The 17,993-nt window shown below is 44.5% G+C and overlaps 1 protein-coding gene across 1 annotated transcript in view; it reads left to right on the forward strand.

Moving 5' to 3' along the window:
• Positions 1-17,993, forward strand: part of lcmt2 (leucine carboxyl methyltransferase 2) — a 57,722-nt gene that overhangs the window by 26,078 nt on the left and 13,651 nt on the right. The window contains exons 4-9 of the mRNA XM_055637633.1: positions 367-556; positions 1,523-1,673; positions 4,212-4,401; positions 8,561-8,668; positions 11,425-11,512; positions 15,674-15,928. Coding sequence (XP_055493608.1) covers positions 367-556; positions 1,523-1,673; positions 4,212-4,401; positions 8,561-8,668; positions 11,425-11,512; positions 15,674-15,928 — 982 coding nt within the window. The remainder of the gene's footprint in view (positions 1-366; positions 557-1,522; positions 1,674-4,211; positions 4,402-8,560; positions 8,669-11,424; positions 11,513-15,673; positions 15,929-17,993) is intronic.

The raw sequence follows: 17,993 nt of genomic DNA on the forward strand, positions 1-17,993 counted from the left end.
GGGAAACGAGAGATATTGACGGTGATGTAGAGAGATATAGAACAAATGAATGAACGATATGCAAAAAAGTAACGATGATAAAGGAAACAGGCCATTGTTAGCTGTGCTAACAACATGTTTTTGCTTTTAATCAGTCACTTGCACAGTCTTCATGTCAAGAACCAGTATTCTAAATATTCCAGAATGTGTTTTTCACATATATTTTCAGGTACAAGCAGCTGGTGCAGTTTAATTATTTTTAAATAAGTAACTGTGTAACTAAACAGTGAGAAACTGTATGCTTAACTCAGCATTATAATCATCTGAACATTTGAGTTCTGACAGTGACTAAGAATAGTTCATTAGAGCATGGTATGTGTTCTGCAGATCCTCTCACTTGGAGCTGGCTTTGATTCCTTGTACTTCCGGCTAAAAGCAAGTGGGGAGCTGAAAAATGTAATTATGTACGAGGTGGATTATCCAGATGTCGTTCAACGCAAAGCCATGCTGATTAAAAACAAGCAGGAGCTTGTAGAACTCATAGGCTGCACAGATGAAAAGGGGCCTGCCCAAATGGGTATGATTGATTTTCAAATACATCATTGAAAATGCTTGCTGACTTTGGCGCAGCTTTTGACAGTGATACAATGGCCAAGTGATTTAAGGCCTTCTTGCTAAACATGTTTATAGTCAGTATCATACAATAACCCAGCTTTGTTTATTTGAAAAGCAAGAGCGCTTTGGGGGAGCTTATTTCATTTTTTATCTATCAAATTTATTGGTATGAGTTGCAGAAAATGTTAAAATGTATAATAGAATTGACAAAATATATCTGCATAATGAAAAAAAACTGCTCTACATCAGTGAGACCAAGCGCAGGCTTGGCGATCACTTCGCCCAACACCTCCGCTCAGTTCACATTAACCTACCTGATCCCTCGGTGGTTCAGCACTTCAACTCCCCCTCCCATTCCGATTCCGACCTTTCTGTCCTGGGCCTCCTCCATTGCCAGAGTGAGGCCCAGCGCAAATAGGAGGAACAGCACCTCATATTTTGATTAGATAGTTTACACCCCAGCGGTATGAACACTGACTTCTCTGATTTCAGATGGTACTTGCTTTCTCCGTCCTTCTGCTCCCCTTCCCAGCTCTCCCACAGCCTACTGTCTCTGCCTGCCTCTTCCTTTTTTTTCCCCGCCCCCCCCCCCCCCCCCCCCCCCCCCCCCCCCCCCCCGCATTAGTCCGAAGAAGGATCACGGCTCGAAACGTCGCCTATTCCTTCTCTCCATAGATGCTGCCTCACCCGCTGAGTTCCTCCAGCATTTTTGTCTACCTTCTGCATAATGAAAGTTCATTTTGTCTTTTGTGTACAATGGATCCTGAATATTTTGCAGTGGAAGCAATAAAACTGAATCATAAAAGTAGAACAATCCACATTAAACGGCATATTACAAAAATAATTTGTTTTCTTAATGCATTTGGTTAAATGTCTAATTGTGGTTTGATGGTCTTTTTATAATTGTATTTCACTTTTGGATTTGCAGGTTGGCTGTGTGGTGTAGATTACAAGTTGCTAGGTATTGATCTAACTGAAATAGTGAAGTTAGATGCCACACTGATGGAGATTGGCCTAAACCCTGCTTGTCCAACTTTACTGCTGTCAGAAGTTGTGCTGACCTACATGAAAAATGAAAGGTAACTACCATGAATTTCTAAGTTTATTTCAGGGTCTTGTTAACAACCAGGGTCACAGTGGCATAGCGGCAGAGCTGCTGCCTCAAGGGCCTGTCCCACTATGGCGACCTCATTTGCGAGTTTAGAAGAGTTTGCGCTCGCCACAAACTCGCAGCGTGGTCGACACGTGATCCTAGGAGATCACTGTAACTCTCCTTCATGCTCGAGAGAAGTTCCCGCATACTCACGGCCACAGTTTGGTCGAGGAAAATGTTTCAATGTGCTGAAACATTCTCCGCGAGTAAAAATTGGTAGGCATGGTTCATTTGAACTCGTAGTGCAGTGGTAGTGGAGTCGCCATGTAGTTATAGGCAGTCAAGGTAGCCGTAGTCCTGAGCTGACTGGGCATTGTAATTGCCTCATTGGTGGAAAAAAACGTAAGCACGAGTTTTCAGAACCAAGGAAAACCGACCAGTAGTTAAATGCCCGCTCTTTATTGAAAGTTGTCTGGCTTCGTAAAAGAGTCTACTTCTCTCTCCTCTTCTCTCCCCTTCTCCCCCTTCTTCCCCTCTCTCCCCCCCCCCCCCCCCCCCTCCCCCTTCTCTCCCCTTCTCCCCCCTTCTCCCCCCTTCTCCCCCCCTTCTCCCCCCCCTCTTCTCTCCCCTTCTCTCCCCTTCTCTCCCCTTCTCTCCCCTTCTCTCCCCCTTCTATCCCCTTCTTCCCCCCCCCCCCCCCCCCCGCTCATTTAAAGAACTTACCGCACACTGTGCCAGCCATCTTTTACCTTCGTGTTCATCGCGGGTATCACCTTGGCTTTGCACCCTGTGAATTTCAGACAGCGCTCCCCCGCTTTCCCTGACCCCCGCCTTTGAGATGTGTGTGTGTGTGTGTGTGTGTGTGTATGCTGACGGTCGATCCAGCTCGCGGTTTCATCGCTGATGGTCGATCCAGCTCGTGGTTTTTCAGGCGAGTGCTCTCGAGCTTGAAGGTCGAAGACAGTTGCTGAAAAGTTGCGTAAGTGGGACAGGCCCTTCGCCGAGTCAGAGAGTCGGGTTCGATTCTGACTGCAGGTGCTGTCTCTATAAAGTTTCTACATTCTCCCCAAGACCTGCGTTGGTTTTCTCCGGGATCTCCAGTTTCTCCCACACTCCAAAGACGTACAGGTTTGTAGGTTAATTGGCTTGGAATAAACGTAAATTGTCCCTAGTGTGTATAAAACAGTGTTGGTGTGCAGGGATTGCTGGTTGGTGCGGACTCGGTGGACCGAAGGGCCTGTTTCCACGCTGTATCTCTAAAGTAAACTAAACCAAAGACCTGAAGAAGGGTCTCGACCCGAAACGTCACCCATTCCTTCTCTCCAGAGATGCTGCCTGTCCCGCTGAGTTACTCCAGCATTTTGTGTCCATCTTAAACGAAAGACCATGCAGCTACTTTCAGAAAGCGTAACAGCAAAAGTGATTCTCATTATAAAACTATGCCAGCATCAATGCTAATGAGCAACTAAACTAAGAGCAATCCATGATAAATTATTATTCAAAATAGGTGGAAAAAGTATATGTACAATTTTCAAGCATTTTAATTGAGTTGATAACAAATTGATCAAAAATCAAATTTGGCCAGTAGTTGAAGTCAGTGCTCATTGTTTGCTTCAGTTAATGTATGAAAATGGTATAATTGGAGCATTGAGGGAAAATGCAGTGGGAATAGATAAAAACAGTTGAGGAATAGCTTTGATATTTCAGGAGTTATAGCCTGCCACTTCTCACTTAAAGGGAATATTCTGGATTCCAGAGAGAATAAACAATTCCAAGACAAGTATAAACACAACTCTCTTTGTTGTCAGGGCGTAATCTTTTGAATATATTATTGCTTTTAAAGTTCTGCAAATGTTCAATGTTTAAAATGAGCATAAAATAAATGGCACTTGTCAAATGTTGTTTATTGAAGAAGGGTCTCGATCTGAAACGTCACCCTTTATTCCTTCCCTCCAGAGATGCTGCCTGACCCGCGGAGTTACTCCAGCATTTTGTGTCTATCTTTGTTGATTATTGCCACTGACACAGTCCACATTTTATCCCGAGTGAAAGAAAAGTATAAAGTATGTAGGAAAGAACTGCAGATGCTGGTTTAAATCGAAGGTAGACACAAAAAGCTGGAGTAACACAGCGGGCCAGGCAGCATCTCTGGAGAGAAGGAATGGGTGACGTCAGCATTTGGCAAGTGTAATTCCGATTCATACTCATTTTAAACATTGAATATGTGCATTTGAGCATTTTGTGTCTACCAAAGTATAAAGTATTTCATCCTACCATGCATGAACACCTCTGGTGAGATCATTTGCAGTTGTTGAAAATCATTGACAATTTCAACGATGTCTTCTGAGCAATTCCAAACCCTAACTCAGAGAGATATCAGACGATTGTGAATGAAGTGGTCATCTTTATTAATAATTAATTTGTTTTATTTGGATTGAAATGATGCTATTTTCAGGAGATGGGTTTATTAAATGATGAGTCACGGCTTTCGGCTGCTTTCTGACAAAGTTAAACTATGATCTAGATCTTCGGCAGTCATCCGTTGGGCAGCGGACCGGTTTTCGTCAGCAATGTTTGTTGTCTATGAACAGATACGTCCAAACGATCCCTTTGGTCAGGTTATGCACCAACACTTTGTGCAATTGAACTCCACTCTGCACGCACTTGTTCAATTTCCAGGGAAGGAAGCTCAGCAGAAACGTTTCTTGCAAGAGGTTAGTGGAGAGTTGTGGACTTTCACTTTATTCTCATGACGATGGTGGTGTAAGTGCTCTAAAAGCAAATTCATTTAATTATGTGTAAGAAAGAACTGCAGATGCTGGTTTAAATGGAAGGTAGACACAAAATGCTGGAGTAACTCAGCGGGTGAGGCAGCATGCCTGGAGAGAAGGAATGGGCGACGTTTGGGGTCGAGGGTCTGAAGAAGGGTCTCGACCCGAAACGTCACCCATTCCATCTCTCCAGGGATGCTGCCTCACCCGCTCATTTAATTATGCATCTCTTTTATTTAATTTGGCTTGGGTGCAGAGTTTTTTTCATCTCAAACTGTTCAAACTAGTAGAAGAAGAATGTCTATAGCAGTGTACACTTGAGCAGTGTTTTGCGTTGAACAGCCTGTTCCATGTACACATAAGCAGTTTGCTTCAGAAGTACATGAACTGAGACTCATGTCATAGAGGACATGAGCTCTACTACAAATCCACTGACTCCCACTGTTACCTTGACTACATCTCTTCCCATCCTGCCTCTTGCAAAGACGCCGTCCCTTGCTCTCAATTTCTCAGTTTCTGCCGCGTCTTCCAAGATGAGGATTTCCACTTAACATCATCCAAGATGTCCTCTTTTGTTGGTAAATGTGGTTTCACCTCTGCTGTTGTGGATGGATTCCTCATCTGTGTCCTGCAGCTCTGCTCACGCCCCACCATTCCCCTCTCTCCTCAGGGCAGAGTTCCTCACCTTTTACCCCACCAGCCTCCGCATCCTACACATCATTCTCCGACATTTCTGACACCTTCAGCGTGATCCCACCACCTGTCACACCTTCCCATTCCCACCCCTTTCCTCCTTCCACAGACTGCTCCTTCTACAACTTGGTTCACTGAAGCCTCCCCTGGTACTTTTCCCTGTCACCAAAGTACATGTAACACTTGACCCCAGGCCTCCTCCCTCACCTCCATCCAGGGACTCTGGCAACCCTTCCACTTGAAACAGACATTCATATGCACCCCTTCAAAGCTCATTCCCGCATATGGTCTCCTGTTCATCGAGACCAACCGTAGACTAGGCCACTGTTTCGCCACACAGTAGCGTTCGGTCCGCCAAAGCCCACTCGATCACACGGGTGCTAACCATTTCAACTCTCCATTCCCATACTAATCTTACTGTCCTGGACTTCCATTGCCAGAGTGAGGCCACATTGAAAATTAGAGGAACAGCACATCACATTCCACTTGGGTAGCTTCCAATCCAGGGGTATGAACATTGACCTCAAATTTTAAGTAGCCCTCTACTCCATCTCTTTGCTGTGGCCCCACCACCAATCCAACTATCCTGTTCTATCTCCAACTATCCTGGCCTTCTTCCTTGTCCTCTTCCATCAATATCCCTTTGTCTGACATTATGTTTAATTCCTATTCTCTCCTTATTTGATAGCCTCATGTCTCTTCTTTATCTCGAGCCTTTGTCACCAACTCCCCCCAATTCCTATTTCCACCTATCATTTGCTAGGTTTTGTCCCACCCCACCTCTCATCTCCAGCTTTGAAGTACGACTCTGTTGATCGCAGATCATTTTTCACAGCAAACTCCCAACACCAGTGATCCAAAAATAGACAAGTAGCCTAACACTTGGTGATATTCCACGACAACTGGCTAGGCTCCCTCGTGTTCTTCAGATTAATGCCTTGGGATCTTTTGTGCCCATTTGCAAGACCAGTAAAGCAGAGGTCAGCAACCTTGTTCTGCATAGGGGCCAGGACCCATGTCCATGAGCTGGTGGCGGGCCACATCTATCGCCTTGGTTAATAAATGGAGGTAATAATAATACATACTAACTAAATTAGTAATTAGTAATAATACATAGTAATAATACATAAATTAGTAATAATACATACTAATAATACATACTAACTAGTGTAACACTTGAAGTTATTTTTCGCATTAGTTTTCACGTGTTTTTCAATTAGATTTCTGCAGTTCCCAGATCCCTCGCATCCCCGGGACTAGCTGCAGTTCCCAGGTCATCTGCGTGCCCTGGGAGTGGTTGCAGTTCCCAGGTTCATAAGTTCATTTATTGTCACATTCACCAATTGGTGTAGTGAAATTTCATCCATCACAGTGATTCCTACACATTCCTCACTGTGATGGAAGGCGGAAATAAAGTTCAAGTCCTTCCCTTTTTGTTCTTCCTTGGTCTGGGGCTTCAAGCCCTCCATAGACGGGACGGTCTTGAGTCCTGTAGCCAGCGGCGTTCGGGCCCTCCGTGTCGAAGCGTTCAGCTCCCGCATCGGGGGGTTGTCAGCTCCCCTGCTCCGGGAGATCAAACCTCGTGTCGGAGCTGGACGAATCTTCTGCGGCGTTGGAGCTCCCGACTTGCCTCTCCCGAGACTGCGAGCCCTTGATTGTAAGTCCGCAGGCCGCGGTGGGAGCGATCCCAGGCAAGGGATCCGCTCCGATGCTAAGTCCGCGCCCCGAGGTGGGGCTCACGGCAATCCGAGGCGGCTTTTCAACTCTAGCAATGGTAGGCCGCAGAGCCCAGAGAATGTAATCCAAAACTTGATCACATCTCCAGGAAGGTAAGAACCTGAAAAAAATGTTTCCCCCGACCCCCCACCCTCCCCCCACATAAAACAAACAGAAGAACATCAAAACAGACTTTAAACAAATGCTAAAAATAACAAAAAGGATGAAAAAACGAACAGACTGCCGGCAGGGCTGCCATCTCCCTCCTCCAGCGCCCCTAGTTCACTTAGTCACAAAAACGAAGTGAAATAAAATACACCTGCAGGCCGGATGATTTCAAATTACGGGCCGGATCCAGCCCGTGGTCCATAGGTTGCCGACCCCTGCAGCAAAGGCTCAATTTAATGCCTCATCCAAAACCTGGTGCTTCCATCAGTATGATTCTGGCTTCTCAGCCAATAATTTTGTCTTTTAGTTTAGTTTAGTTTAGAGATACAGCGCGGAAAACAGGCCCTTCGGCCCACCGGGTCTGCGCCGACCAGCGATCCCCGCACATTAACACTATCCTACACACACCAAGGACAATTTTTACATTTCCCAAGCCAATTAACCTACAGACCTGTACGTCTTTGAAGTGTGGGAGGAAACTGAAAATCCACGCAGGTCACGGGGAGAAGTTACAAACTCCGTACAGACAGCACCCAGGTCTCCGGCGCTGCATTCGCTGTAAGGCAGCAACTCTACCGCTGCGCCACCGTGACTGTATCTGGAGTGAAGCTTGAAATTATGATATCCTGACACAAAGCTGCGAACTGAGCCATGGTTAACACTTTGCCCAACATATTGGTATATCAGGGTAGGTTGGAGGTTTCTCATTTTCTGTAAATTTCATTTAATGGGATTGATCAGGAGATGTCGCCCCAAATGTAAACGAAAAAGAACATTTGTGTCTCAGCTAGTTTTAAATTGCTGAACTATTGGGAGCATTTTCTTCATGTTTGTTCCTAGACCATTAGAAACACCAACAAATTGATACTTGGCATCCAAAGAACATTAAGGGTCAACCATACAGTGTTGAACCCCCAAAAAAGTAAGGATGACAAATCCACTTCTCTGAAGCATTTATGCTTTCACAGTAATTCAGCAGTATTCATGGTCTGGTTCTTGAATCATTCAACATGATTCCTGGCGTTGGTTTCATTATTGTTTTCTTTAGTTGAGCTCAATAACTTGCCTGGATGGGATTTAAATGTTGGCATTGCTAATCCAATACATAACATTGATTACTGCACCCATAAGACTTGTATGTATTGTTTAAAATAGTGGCCAGGAATAACACAGTTGTAAGCTTATTGAAAAAAATAATTAGCGAGAGGATTAATGGGTATGTTCGGCTAGCTTGATTGAGTTGTGGGCAAAGCAACAGAGAAGGTAAAGAATTCATGTTTAAATGAGGTTTTAAATGGCATTTGATACCTCAAGGAGAACATGATAGAAGTTAGGAAAATTAATTCCAAGGCTTTATAAATATAAAATCGTCAAAGGGACAGAAAGCAGAGATGTAGAGTTTTTTTGTGTCTTGTGTGCAATAAATTTCAATCTTCAGAATTTATGACTGTATTAATGTACAGAAGCAATCTGTTGCCAACGTGACAAATTGAATTGTCTGCAATTCTTTACATGATTCTTTTAGGGCTGGGAAGAATGCTTCTGTATTGACATGAATGAGTTTTATGTCAGATATATTCCAGAACATGAAAGGCAAAGGATTGAAATGTTGGAACCTTTTGATGAATATGAGGTAACTGTGACACTGCAATTAAATGTGTTATTTATCTGTCTGAGAACTAGAACTGAACTTTAACTTTCAAAATATATCATTCCAAACCCATAATTTGTGAGAAAGATATTTGAAAATAAAATTAGAGAAAGGCGGAGATTGTATAAACCAATTTTAAAGCAGCATTTCTGATTTTTCTTGAAGTGTTGCATGCAGAATATAGGATCAATGGTAGTATTCTGTTGCTTGTCCACCATTCAGTGTAATTATGGCTGACCTGTGAATAAACTCAGATGTTTGCCTTTTCCTCATTTCCCTTAATGTCTCATAGAAACATAGAAATTAGGTGCAGGAGTAGGCCATTCGGCCCTTCGAGCCTGCACCGCCATTCAATATGATCATGGCTGATCATCCAACTCAGTATCCTATACCTGCTTTCTCTCCATACCCCCTGATCCCTTTAGCCACAAGGGCCACATCTAACTCCCTCTTAAATATAGCCAATGAACAGGCCTCAACTACCTTCTGTGGCAGAGAATTCCACAGATTCACCACTCTCTGTGTGAAAAATGTTTTTCTCATCTCGGTCCTAAAAGATTTTCCCTTTATCCTTAAACTCACTTCATTAGAGCGCACCAATGCCTCTACTTCCTTAGAAGGCTTAGGAAGTTCAGCATGTCCCCTACAACTCACACCAACTTCTACAGATGCGCCACAGAACGCATTTTATCAGGATGCATCTCAGCTTGGTTTGGGAACAGCTCCATCCAAGACCGCAAGAAATTGCAGCAAATTGTGGATGCAGCCCAGACCATCACACAAACCAACCTGGATTCTATTGACTCCATTTATACCTCACGCTGCCCCGGCAAGGCCAGCAGCATAATCAAGGCTGAGTCGCACCTAGGCCACTCCCACTTCTCTCCTCTCCTCTCCCATCAGGCAAAAGTTATAGAAGTGTGAAAACACACACCTCCAGATTCAGGGACAGTTTCTTCCCAGCTGTTATCAGGCAACTGAATCATCCTACCACAACCAGAGAGCAGTGCTGAACTACTATCTACCTCTTTGGTGACCCTCGGATTATCCTTGAACGGACTTTGCTGGCTTTACCTTGCACTAAACGTTATTCCCTTATCATGTATTTATACACTGTAAATGGCTCGATTGGAGTCATGAATTTTCTTTCTGCTGACTGGTTAGCACACAACCTCAGTACATGTCACAATAAACTCAACTAATACATTCTTGAAAGACCTAACTAATTTTTAGTTCATGTTTTCTCATCCCAGGCTCTCCATCTATTAATCTTCCAGTCTTCTCTATTATCTTTAAAACTCCAGTCAGATCAACCCTTAATATTCTAAATTAAAGGGAAATAGCCTAATTTATTTAATGTGCTCTTGGTTTTTAAACTTTGGAGACTGATTAGTATGTTGATAAATCTTTGCTGCCGCCTTCTCAACACACAATATTCTTCTCAAAATGTGTTGCCACATAATTGCTTGAACTAGTCCTCACCTTTCACCCCACCAGCCGTCACATACAACAAATAGTCCTCCATCAGTTTTGCCACCTCCAACGTGACCCCACCACTCGCCACATCTTCCCATCTACCCCCCCTGTCTGCTTTCCGCAAAGACCGCTCCCTCCGTAACTCCCTGGTCAATTCTTCCCTTCCCTCCCGCAACACCCCCTCCCCGGGCACTTTCCCTTGCAACCGCAAGAGATGCTACACTTGTCGCTTTACCTTCCCCCCTCGATTCCATTCAAGGACCCAAGCAGTTGTTCCAGGTGCGACAGAGGTTCACCTCATCTCCTCCAACCTCATCTATTGCATCCGCTGCTCTAGGTGTCAGCTGATCTATATCGGTGAGACCAAGCTTGGGCTTGGCAATTGTTTCACCGAACACCTCTACTTGGTCCGCACTAACCAACCTCACCTCCCGGTGGCTCAGCACTTCAACTCCCCCTCCCATTCCCCATCGAACCTCCCTGCCCTGGGTCTCCTCCATGGCCAGAGTGAGCACCACCGGAAATTGGAGGAGCAGCACCTCATATTCCGCTTGGGCAGTTTGCACCCTAGCGGCATAAACATTGACTTCTCCAATTTCCGGTAGCCCTTGCTGTCTCCTCCCCTTGTAAACTCTCCCTCAGCCCTCGGGCTCCTCCTCTTCGTTTCTCCTTTCTTCTCCCCACCCTACATCAGTCTGAAGAAGGGTTTCGGCCCAAAACGTTGCCTATTTCCTTCGCTCCATAGATGCTGCTGCACCCGCTGAGTTTCTCCAGCACCTTTTGTCGACCATTGCTTGAACTAACTATGGCCACGATATAATCCGGTTGTAGCAAAGCTTCCATCTTGTGCACTCTGACATTGCATTCCATTGTTAGACAATGTATTTTTTCCCATACGCATCTATGGCAATTAATGCTTCTTGCACATAAATCCATATTCTGTTTGGAGTGAACTGGAGAAAATGTATCACATTTCAAGAGAAATTTGGACAAAAAAATTAATTCATGCTATTAAAGTCCTGTCCTGTTTAAAAAAAAACATTATATATCTTTAACTGGTCAATCATTAGTATATTTTTCTGCATAAACCTAATAGTTGCATCAAACAATAGGTACCAGCATGGACACAATCGGGCTCGTGGCCCATGAGTGTTATAAATGTCAATGATTTTACTGAATTGTGACAATAAATTGGACAGTTGAAAGAATAGAAATGTTTCTTCTCTTTCTCACCAACCCCCAAATATTTACTTTTATTAAAGGAATGGCAGCTGAAGTGTTCTCACTATATAATCCTGTGCGCATCAAAAGGAGACTTGATAAAATGTTTGCCATTCTCTCCCCTTCAAGGTAAGGACAACAACATTTAATGCGGTAATAAATTCAGAAGGATGGTCATTTGTATGTGCTCGTTGTTGCGATCCATATTAGCCACGCAGCTGTCATTCATAAAATCTCTGCCAAGCCACCAGGAGTAGTCAAAGAACCCACTTTCTTTCCTTGTAAATCCAATCTATCATCATACTCGGAATAATGCTAAGTTTTAAGGAAGAGCATTTAATCATCATCAACGATAGTGTATTAAGGATATAAGTCAGTGGTTCCCAACGTGGGGCGATTTGATTTTTAAGGGGGGCAATTGAGCGCGACTGAGGAGGTCTGGTCCAAATTTTCGATTTTATTTTTTTGGATTTTCCATCAGGTAAACATATGTAGCTTGTTTAAACCAAGCTATTGGCGTTTTAAGCTTCTTCAGCTGAAACGGAGTTCACTTTTTAAATGATAAGAAATATATACCACCACATGGGGGGGAGGGGGGGGCATCAGGATTTTAGAGGTGATTAGGTGGGGCATGGCCAAAAAAAGGTTGGGAACCACTGATATAAGTGATTGGAGCAGAATTAGGCCATTCGGCCCATCAAGTCTACTCTGCCATTCAATTGCTGACCTGGCTTTCCTAACCCCATTCTCCTGCCTTCTCCACATTTTAACCCCTGACTCCTGTAGTGAAGCAACAGAGACTTGTATAAGAGCGGAAGGGTTGGTCATCGAATGAGATCATTTACTATCAGAGGAAAGGAGAGCAGAACTGTTTGTGTTTTAAGCATCAGCTTTTATCCTAGGTGAGGAGAATCTATTCAGAAAGCAACAATACAAAGAAACTTTGGGCCAAGGACTGTTCTTTGGATTTTGCGTAAGTGGTGCCATATTATGGCAACTCGTGCATGTGTCGAACAGGAATGTGTCCCATTGAATCTAATCTGTTATTCCGTAAAGTCATACAGTGTGGAAACAGGCCCTTCTGCTCAACTTGCCCACGCCAACCAACATGGCCCATCTACGCTAGTCCCACCTGCCCATGCTTGGCCCATAAGCCTCTAAACCTATCCTATTCATGTACCTGTCCAAATGTCTCTTAAATGTTATGATAGTACCTGCCTCAACTACCTCCTCCGGCAGCACATTCCATACACCCACCACCCTTTGTGTAAAAAAAAAAGTTACTCCTCAGGTTCCTATTAAATCTTCCCCCCCCCCTCACCTTAAACCTGTGTCCTCTTGTTCTCAATTCCCCATCTCTGGACAAACGACTTTTACCCAGTCTATTCCTCTCATGACCTTGTACACCTCTATAATATCACCCATCATCCCATGTATAAGATTATGGCTGGCCTGATCTTGCCTCAATTCTGCTTCTCTTTCTGTTCTCCAGCACCTCTAGAAACAAAAATAGGTTTCAACTCACCTGGACTATTCAGTGATTTGGCCTCTGTATCTCTTTGGTGTAGAGTTCCAAAAATACACAACTGTCTGAGAGAAGATGATAAGACATCGGAGCAGAATTAGCCATTCAGCCCATCATGGCTACTCCACCATCCAATCATGCCACATCTATTTTTACCTCTCAATCCCATCCTCCTGCCTTCTCTCTGTACCCTTTGACATCCTTACTAATTAAGAATCTATCAATCTCTGGTGTCAAAATACCCAATGACTGAGCCTCCACATCTGTGAATTCCACAGATTCAGCACCCCCTGGCTTTCTTGATTAGTAAGGATGTCAAATGATACAGGGAGAAGTCAGGAGAATGGGTTTGAGAGGGTGACATAGATCAGTGGTGATTGTATGGCTGAGCAGACTCAATGGGCTGAATGGTCTAATTCTGATCCTATAACCAATGAAATTGAAATTAAAGAGAATTAAAGGAATTCTTCCTCATCTCCATTCTAAAGGTATAAACTTTTATTCTGAGGCTGCGCCAATAGTTCTATATGTTCCAACTATAAACCTCAACTATTTTTTGTCTCCAGAGATGCTGCATGACCCACTGAGTTACTCCAGCAATGTGTCTACCAAATATGGCCTCATCGCTGCCTGATTAAGCCTCAGCATTACAACCTTGCTTTTATATTTTAGTCCCCTCGAAATGAATGCTGGCATTCAATTTGTCTTCTTTACCGCCCACTCAAAGGAAAGTAGACTATTATCTAAATGGTGGCCGACTAGGAAAAGGGGAGATGCAGCGAGACCTGGGTGTCATGGTACACCAGTCATTGAAAGTAGGCATGCAGGTGCAGCAGGCAGTGAAGAAAGCGAATGGTATGTTAGCTTTCATAGCAAAAGGATTTGAGTATAGGAGCAGGGAGGTTCTACTGCAGTTGTACAGGGTCTTGGTGAGACCACACCTGGAGTATTGCGTACAGTTTTGGTCTCCAAATCTGAGGAAGGACATTATTGCCATAGAGGGAGTGCAAAGAAGGTTCACCAGACTGATTGCTGGGATGTCAGGACTGTCATGAAGAAAGACTGGATAGACTTGGTTTATACTCTCTAGAATTTAGGAGATTGAGAGGGGATCTTATAGAAACTTACAAAATTCTTAAGGGGTTGGACAGGCTAGATGCAGGAAGTTTGCTCCCGATGTTGGGGAAGTCCAGGACAAGGGGTCACAGCTTAAGGATAAGGGGGAAATCCTTTAAAACCGAGATGAGAAGAACTTTTTTCACACAGAGAGTGGTGAATCTCTGGAACTCTGCCACAGAGGGTCGTCGAGGCCAGTTCATTGGCTATATTTAAGAGGGAGTTAGATATGACCCTTGTGGCTAAGGGGATCAGAGGGTATGGAGAGAAGGCAGGTACAGGATACTGAGTTGGATGATCAGCCATGATCATATTGAATGGCGGTGCAGGCTCGAAGGGCCGAATGGCCTACTCCTGCACCTAATTTCTATGTTTCTATGTCTCAACCTGGAAGTTAACCTTTTGGAAATCCTGCTACAACACTCGCTGGTCCCTTTGCACCTCCAATTTCTCAATCCTCTCCTCATTTATAAAGTAGACTACACATTTATTCCTTCTACCAAAGTACATGACCATACACTTTGCTGTGTGATGTATTCCATTAGCCATTTTTACTCCTCACTCTCCAAACATGTCCAAGCCTTTCTGCAGCCTCCCTGCTTCCACAACATTACCTGCCCCTTCATCTGCTCCCCCACCTATCGTCGTATCATTTCACAAACTTGGCCACAAAGCCATAAATTCCCTCATCCAAATCATTAACATATAACGTGAAAAGGTGGCGGGCCCAATAACGACCACTGCAGAATACCATTAGTCAGTGGGAACCAACCAGTAAAGGCCCCCTTTATTCCCACTCTTTGCCTTCTACCAGTCATCCAATCTTCTCTCCATGCGAGTACCTTGCCTCTAATACCATGGTTAAAATTATTTTAAAAGTAAGATGCCAAAAACACAATAAAAAAAATAGGCATCATTCAAACCTTACAATTTAGACCTTTTGGTTCCTATAGTCTTCTCTTACCGAATAATCTGTTCTTCAGTAAGAATATGGCTGTAGGAACCTAGCGGTCTATAGGAATGTAGTGGTCAATAGGTCCAAGTTGTAAGAATGTAATCACTGAAAATAACATGTTAATGGATTAGTTGCTGACATTGGCATGAATCGAACCGAGCAAAGGCAACATCTTCATTAATAGCATGACACTTGTACATCTGATGCAAAATTCATTATTTGTTTTAGGAATAATGTTCAGTAAAATATCTTAATCTGCCATGCAAGATAGACACAAAATACTGGAGTAACGCAGCGGGACAGGCAGCATCTCTGGACAGAAGGAATGGGTGATGTTTCGGGTCGAGACCCTTCTTCAGACTTCTCTGGATAAAAGGAATGGGTCCTGAAGAAGGATCTTGACCTGAAATATCACACATTCCTTCTATCCAGAGATGCTGCCCGTTCCGTTGAGTTACTCCAGCATTTTGAGTCCATCTTCGGTGTAAACCAGCATCTCTGAACATGTCTGAACAAACCTATGTAATTATGTTCACAGAAATGTATTGCTAGTAGCCTGGAATCTAATGTAAAGTTGTTGAAAGATGTAACTTAGTGAATACCTGTTTGAGACCATAATGTGTCATGGAATTGCTTTGTTTTTGATCACATGGCGTTCTTTCAGTCTGCCTTCACTTTCTGGTTTTCTCTGCAGACTACGGCATCGACAAATTAGATGTTCTTGATCCATTGCGACTTTCTGTCTCTCTATGTGAGACAGAAACACAAAGTCCTCATCTCAGGAGATTTGCCCATCGCTCTGCACTGGTTGCGCTGTATACAATTGTTACCATTGGAGGATTTGGCAGCAGCATTGGTCAGCATGGTCGTTTAAGAGACATATCACTGCTGGTTAAAACCGGACCCGTTTGGAAATCCAGTTCCTTTAAGGATAAAGATAATTTATTGAGTAAGTTTAATTTGTTTTTAAAATATTAATGTTAACTTTTGAATTATTGCTGCATGTGGCACAATGACAGCTTAAATTGCTGGAAGAAATCATATTTTCTCTCCCATTCCCAGTGCACACTCTGCTTGGAATTAATGGTTTGCTGTTACATTATCAGAAAAGTAGCAAGAACCATTAAACGGTAATAGTTTTTTCATTGTTTGCCCTTTTCATTTGAAGGTATCTGTTGGCTCAGCTTCACAGATGTCTGCAAAACTATGATAGCGTGTTCTTAATCTGCGAGCTCAGGCAATGGATCCCTGAAGCTATTTACTCTTGGAACATTAGAGCTAAATGTCTTTCATGACCGAGCCTGATGCCATCGCAATTGCCCATCATGCTGAAGCTGTTGGACAGTGATCAGAAGAAGCCGTCACTAGCATTTTTCCATAGTGTACTTAAGCCTATGAGATCCCAAGTAGGAATTAAAAATGAAATCAATGATGTGTTCATGGCAATAGACAATAGGTGCAGGAGTAGGCCATTCGGCCCTTCGAGCCAGCACCGCCATTCAATTTTGATCATGGCTGATCATCCCCAATCAGTACCCCATTCCTGCGTTCTCCCCATATCCCCTGACTCCACTATTTTTAAGAGCCCTATCTAGGTCTCTCTTGAAAGTATCCAGAGAACCGGCCTCCACCGCTCTCTGAGGCAGAGAATTCCACAGACTCACCACTCTCTGTGAGAAAAAGTGTTTCCGCGTCTCCGTTCTAAATGGCTTACTCCTTATTCATAAACTGTGGCCCCTGGTTCTGGACTCCCCCAACATAGGGAACATGTTTCCTGCCACTAGAGTGTCCAAACCCTTAACAATCTTATATGTTTCAATGAGATACCCTCTCATCCTTCTAAAGAGAGAGAGGGACGGAGGGGGCGCTGCACTGCAGCAGCCTCTACCTACAGCCAGTCTGTATTTCAATCTTTTTTTATTTTTAGTTAGTTTAAAGTGTTGTGTTGGGGGAAACTTTAACTTCTCTATGTGGGGGAGGGGGGCAGGGTAAGGGGGGAAACCGTTTCCCAGTCTCTTCCTGGCGGGGACGCGACTATTTCTCCGAGTCGCGTCCTCGCCCCCCACCTCGCGGTCTACCAGCTGGATCGGAGCGGCCTTTCCTGCCGGGGACCGGGGACCGGACCAGGGCTGCTACAGCGGCGGCGCAGCGCTGGAGTCACCGCGGAGCGGGCGATGCCTACCTGGGTCGCCGTTTGGAGCTCCGGAGCGTTGGGCCACTGCTCCAACATCATGGAGCTCTGGTGGGGAGAGCTTCCAACGCGGGCGGCGCTGACCGCCATCGTGGAGTCCTGGGACACCTTGCAGAGGGTCTGCAGCGGCGGCCTCCACCCGGCGTGGCTTACGGACTTTGGAAGCCGCCGACTCCGGTAGGAGGGGGCCGACTCTGGTGTCCACGCCGCTGAGGACGTCCCGCAGCCCCGACGTCGGACTTGTATCACCCCGGCGGGCAGTCCTGGACATCGGGCCGCCCGTAGCTGCAACTGCGGAGGGCTTGGGGAGGCCCTGACCACGGGGAACAGTGGAGGAAGAGACTGATTTTGGTGCCTTCCCACACAGTGGGAAACTTTGATTCTGCTGTGTGGGGATGTTTTATGTTAAATTCTATAGTGTGTGTTCTTTATACCCTTTCTGGCTTAATCCCTCCCTTTACCACCTCCAGTTTAAATTCCAGTTGGAATATTTTGGAGGACCCAAGAACCAAGAACCAAGAACTCCACAGTGTACAAGCCCAGCTGCTCCATTCTCTCAGCATATGACAGTCCCGCCATCCCGGGAATTAACCTTGTAAATCTACGCTGCACTACCTCAATAGCAAGAATGTCCTTCCTCAAATTAGGGGTCAAAACTAGATTTACTAGAATGTTGCCTGGGTTTCACCAACTAAGTTACAGAGAAAGGTTGAATAAGTTAGGTCTTTATTCTCTGGAGCGTAGAAGGTTAAGGGGGGACTTGATAGAGGTCTTTAAAATGATCAGAGGGAAGACAGAGTTGATGTGGACAAGCTTTTCCCTT

The sequence above is a fragment of the Leucoraja erinacea genome, chromosome 7 (assembly GCF_028641065.1).
Source record: "Leucoraja erinacea ecotype New England chromosome 7, Leri_hhj_1, whole genome shotgun sequence".
NCBI lineage: Eukaryota > Metazoa > Chordata > Chondrichthyes > Rajiformes > Rajidae > Leucoraja > Leucoraja erinaceus.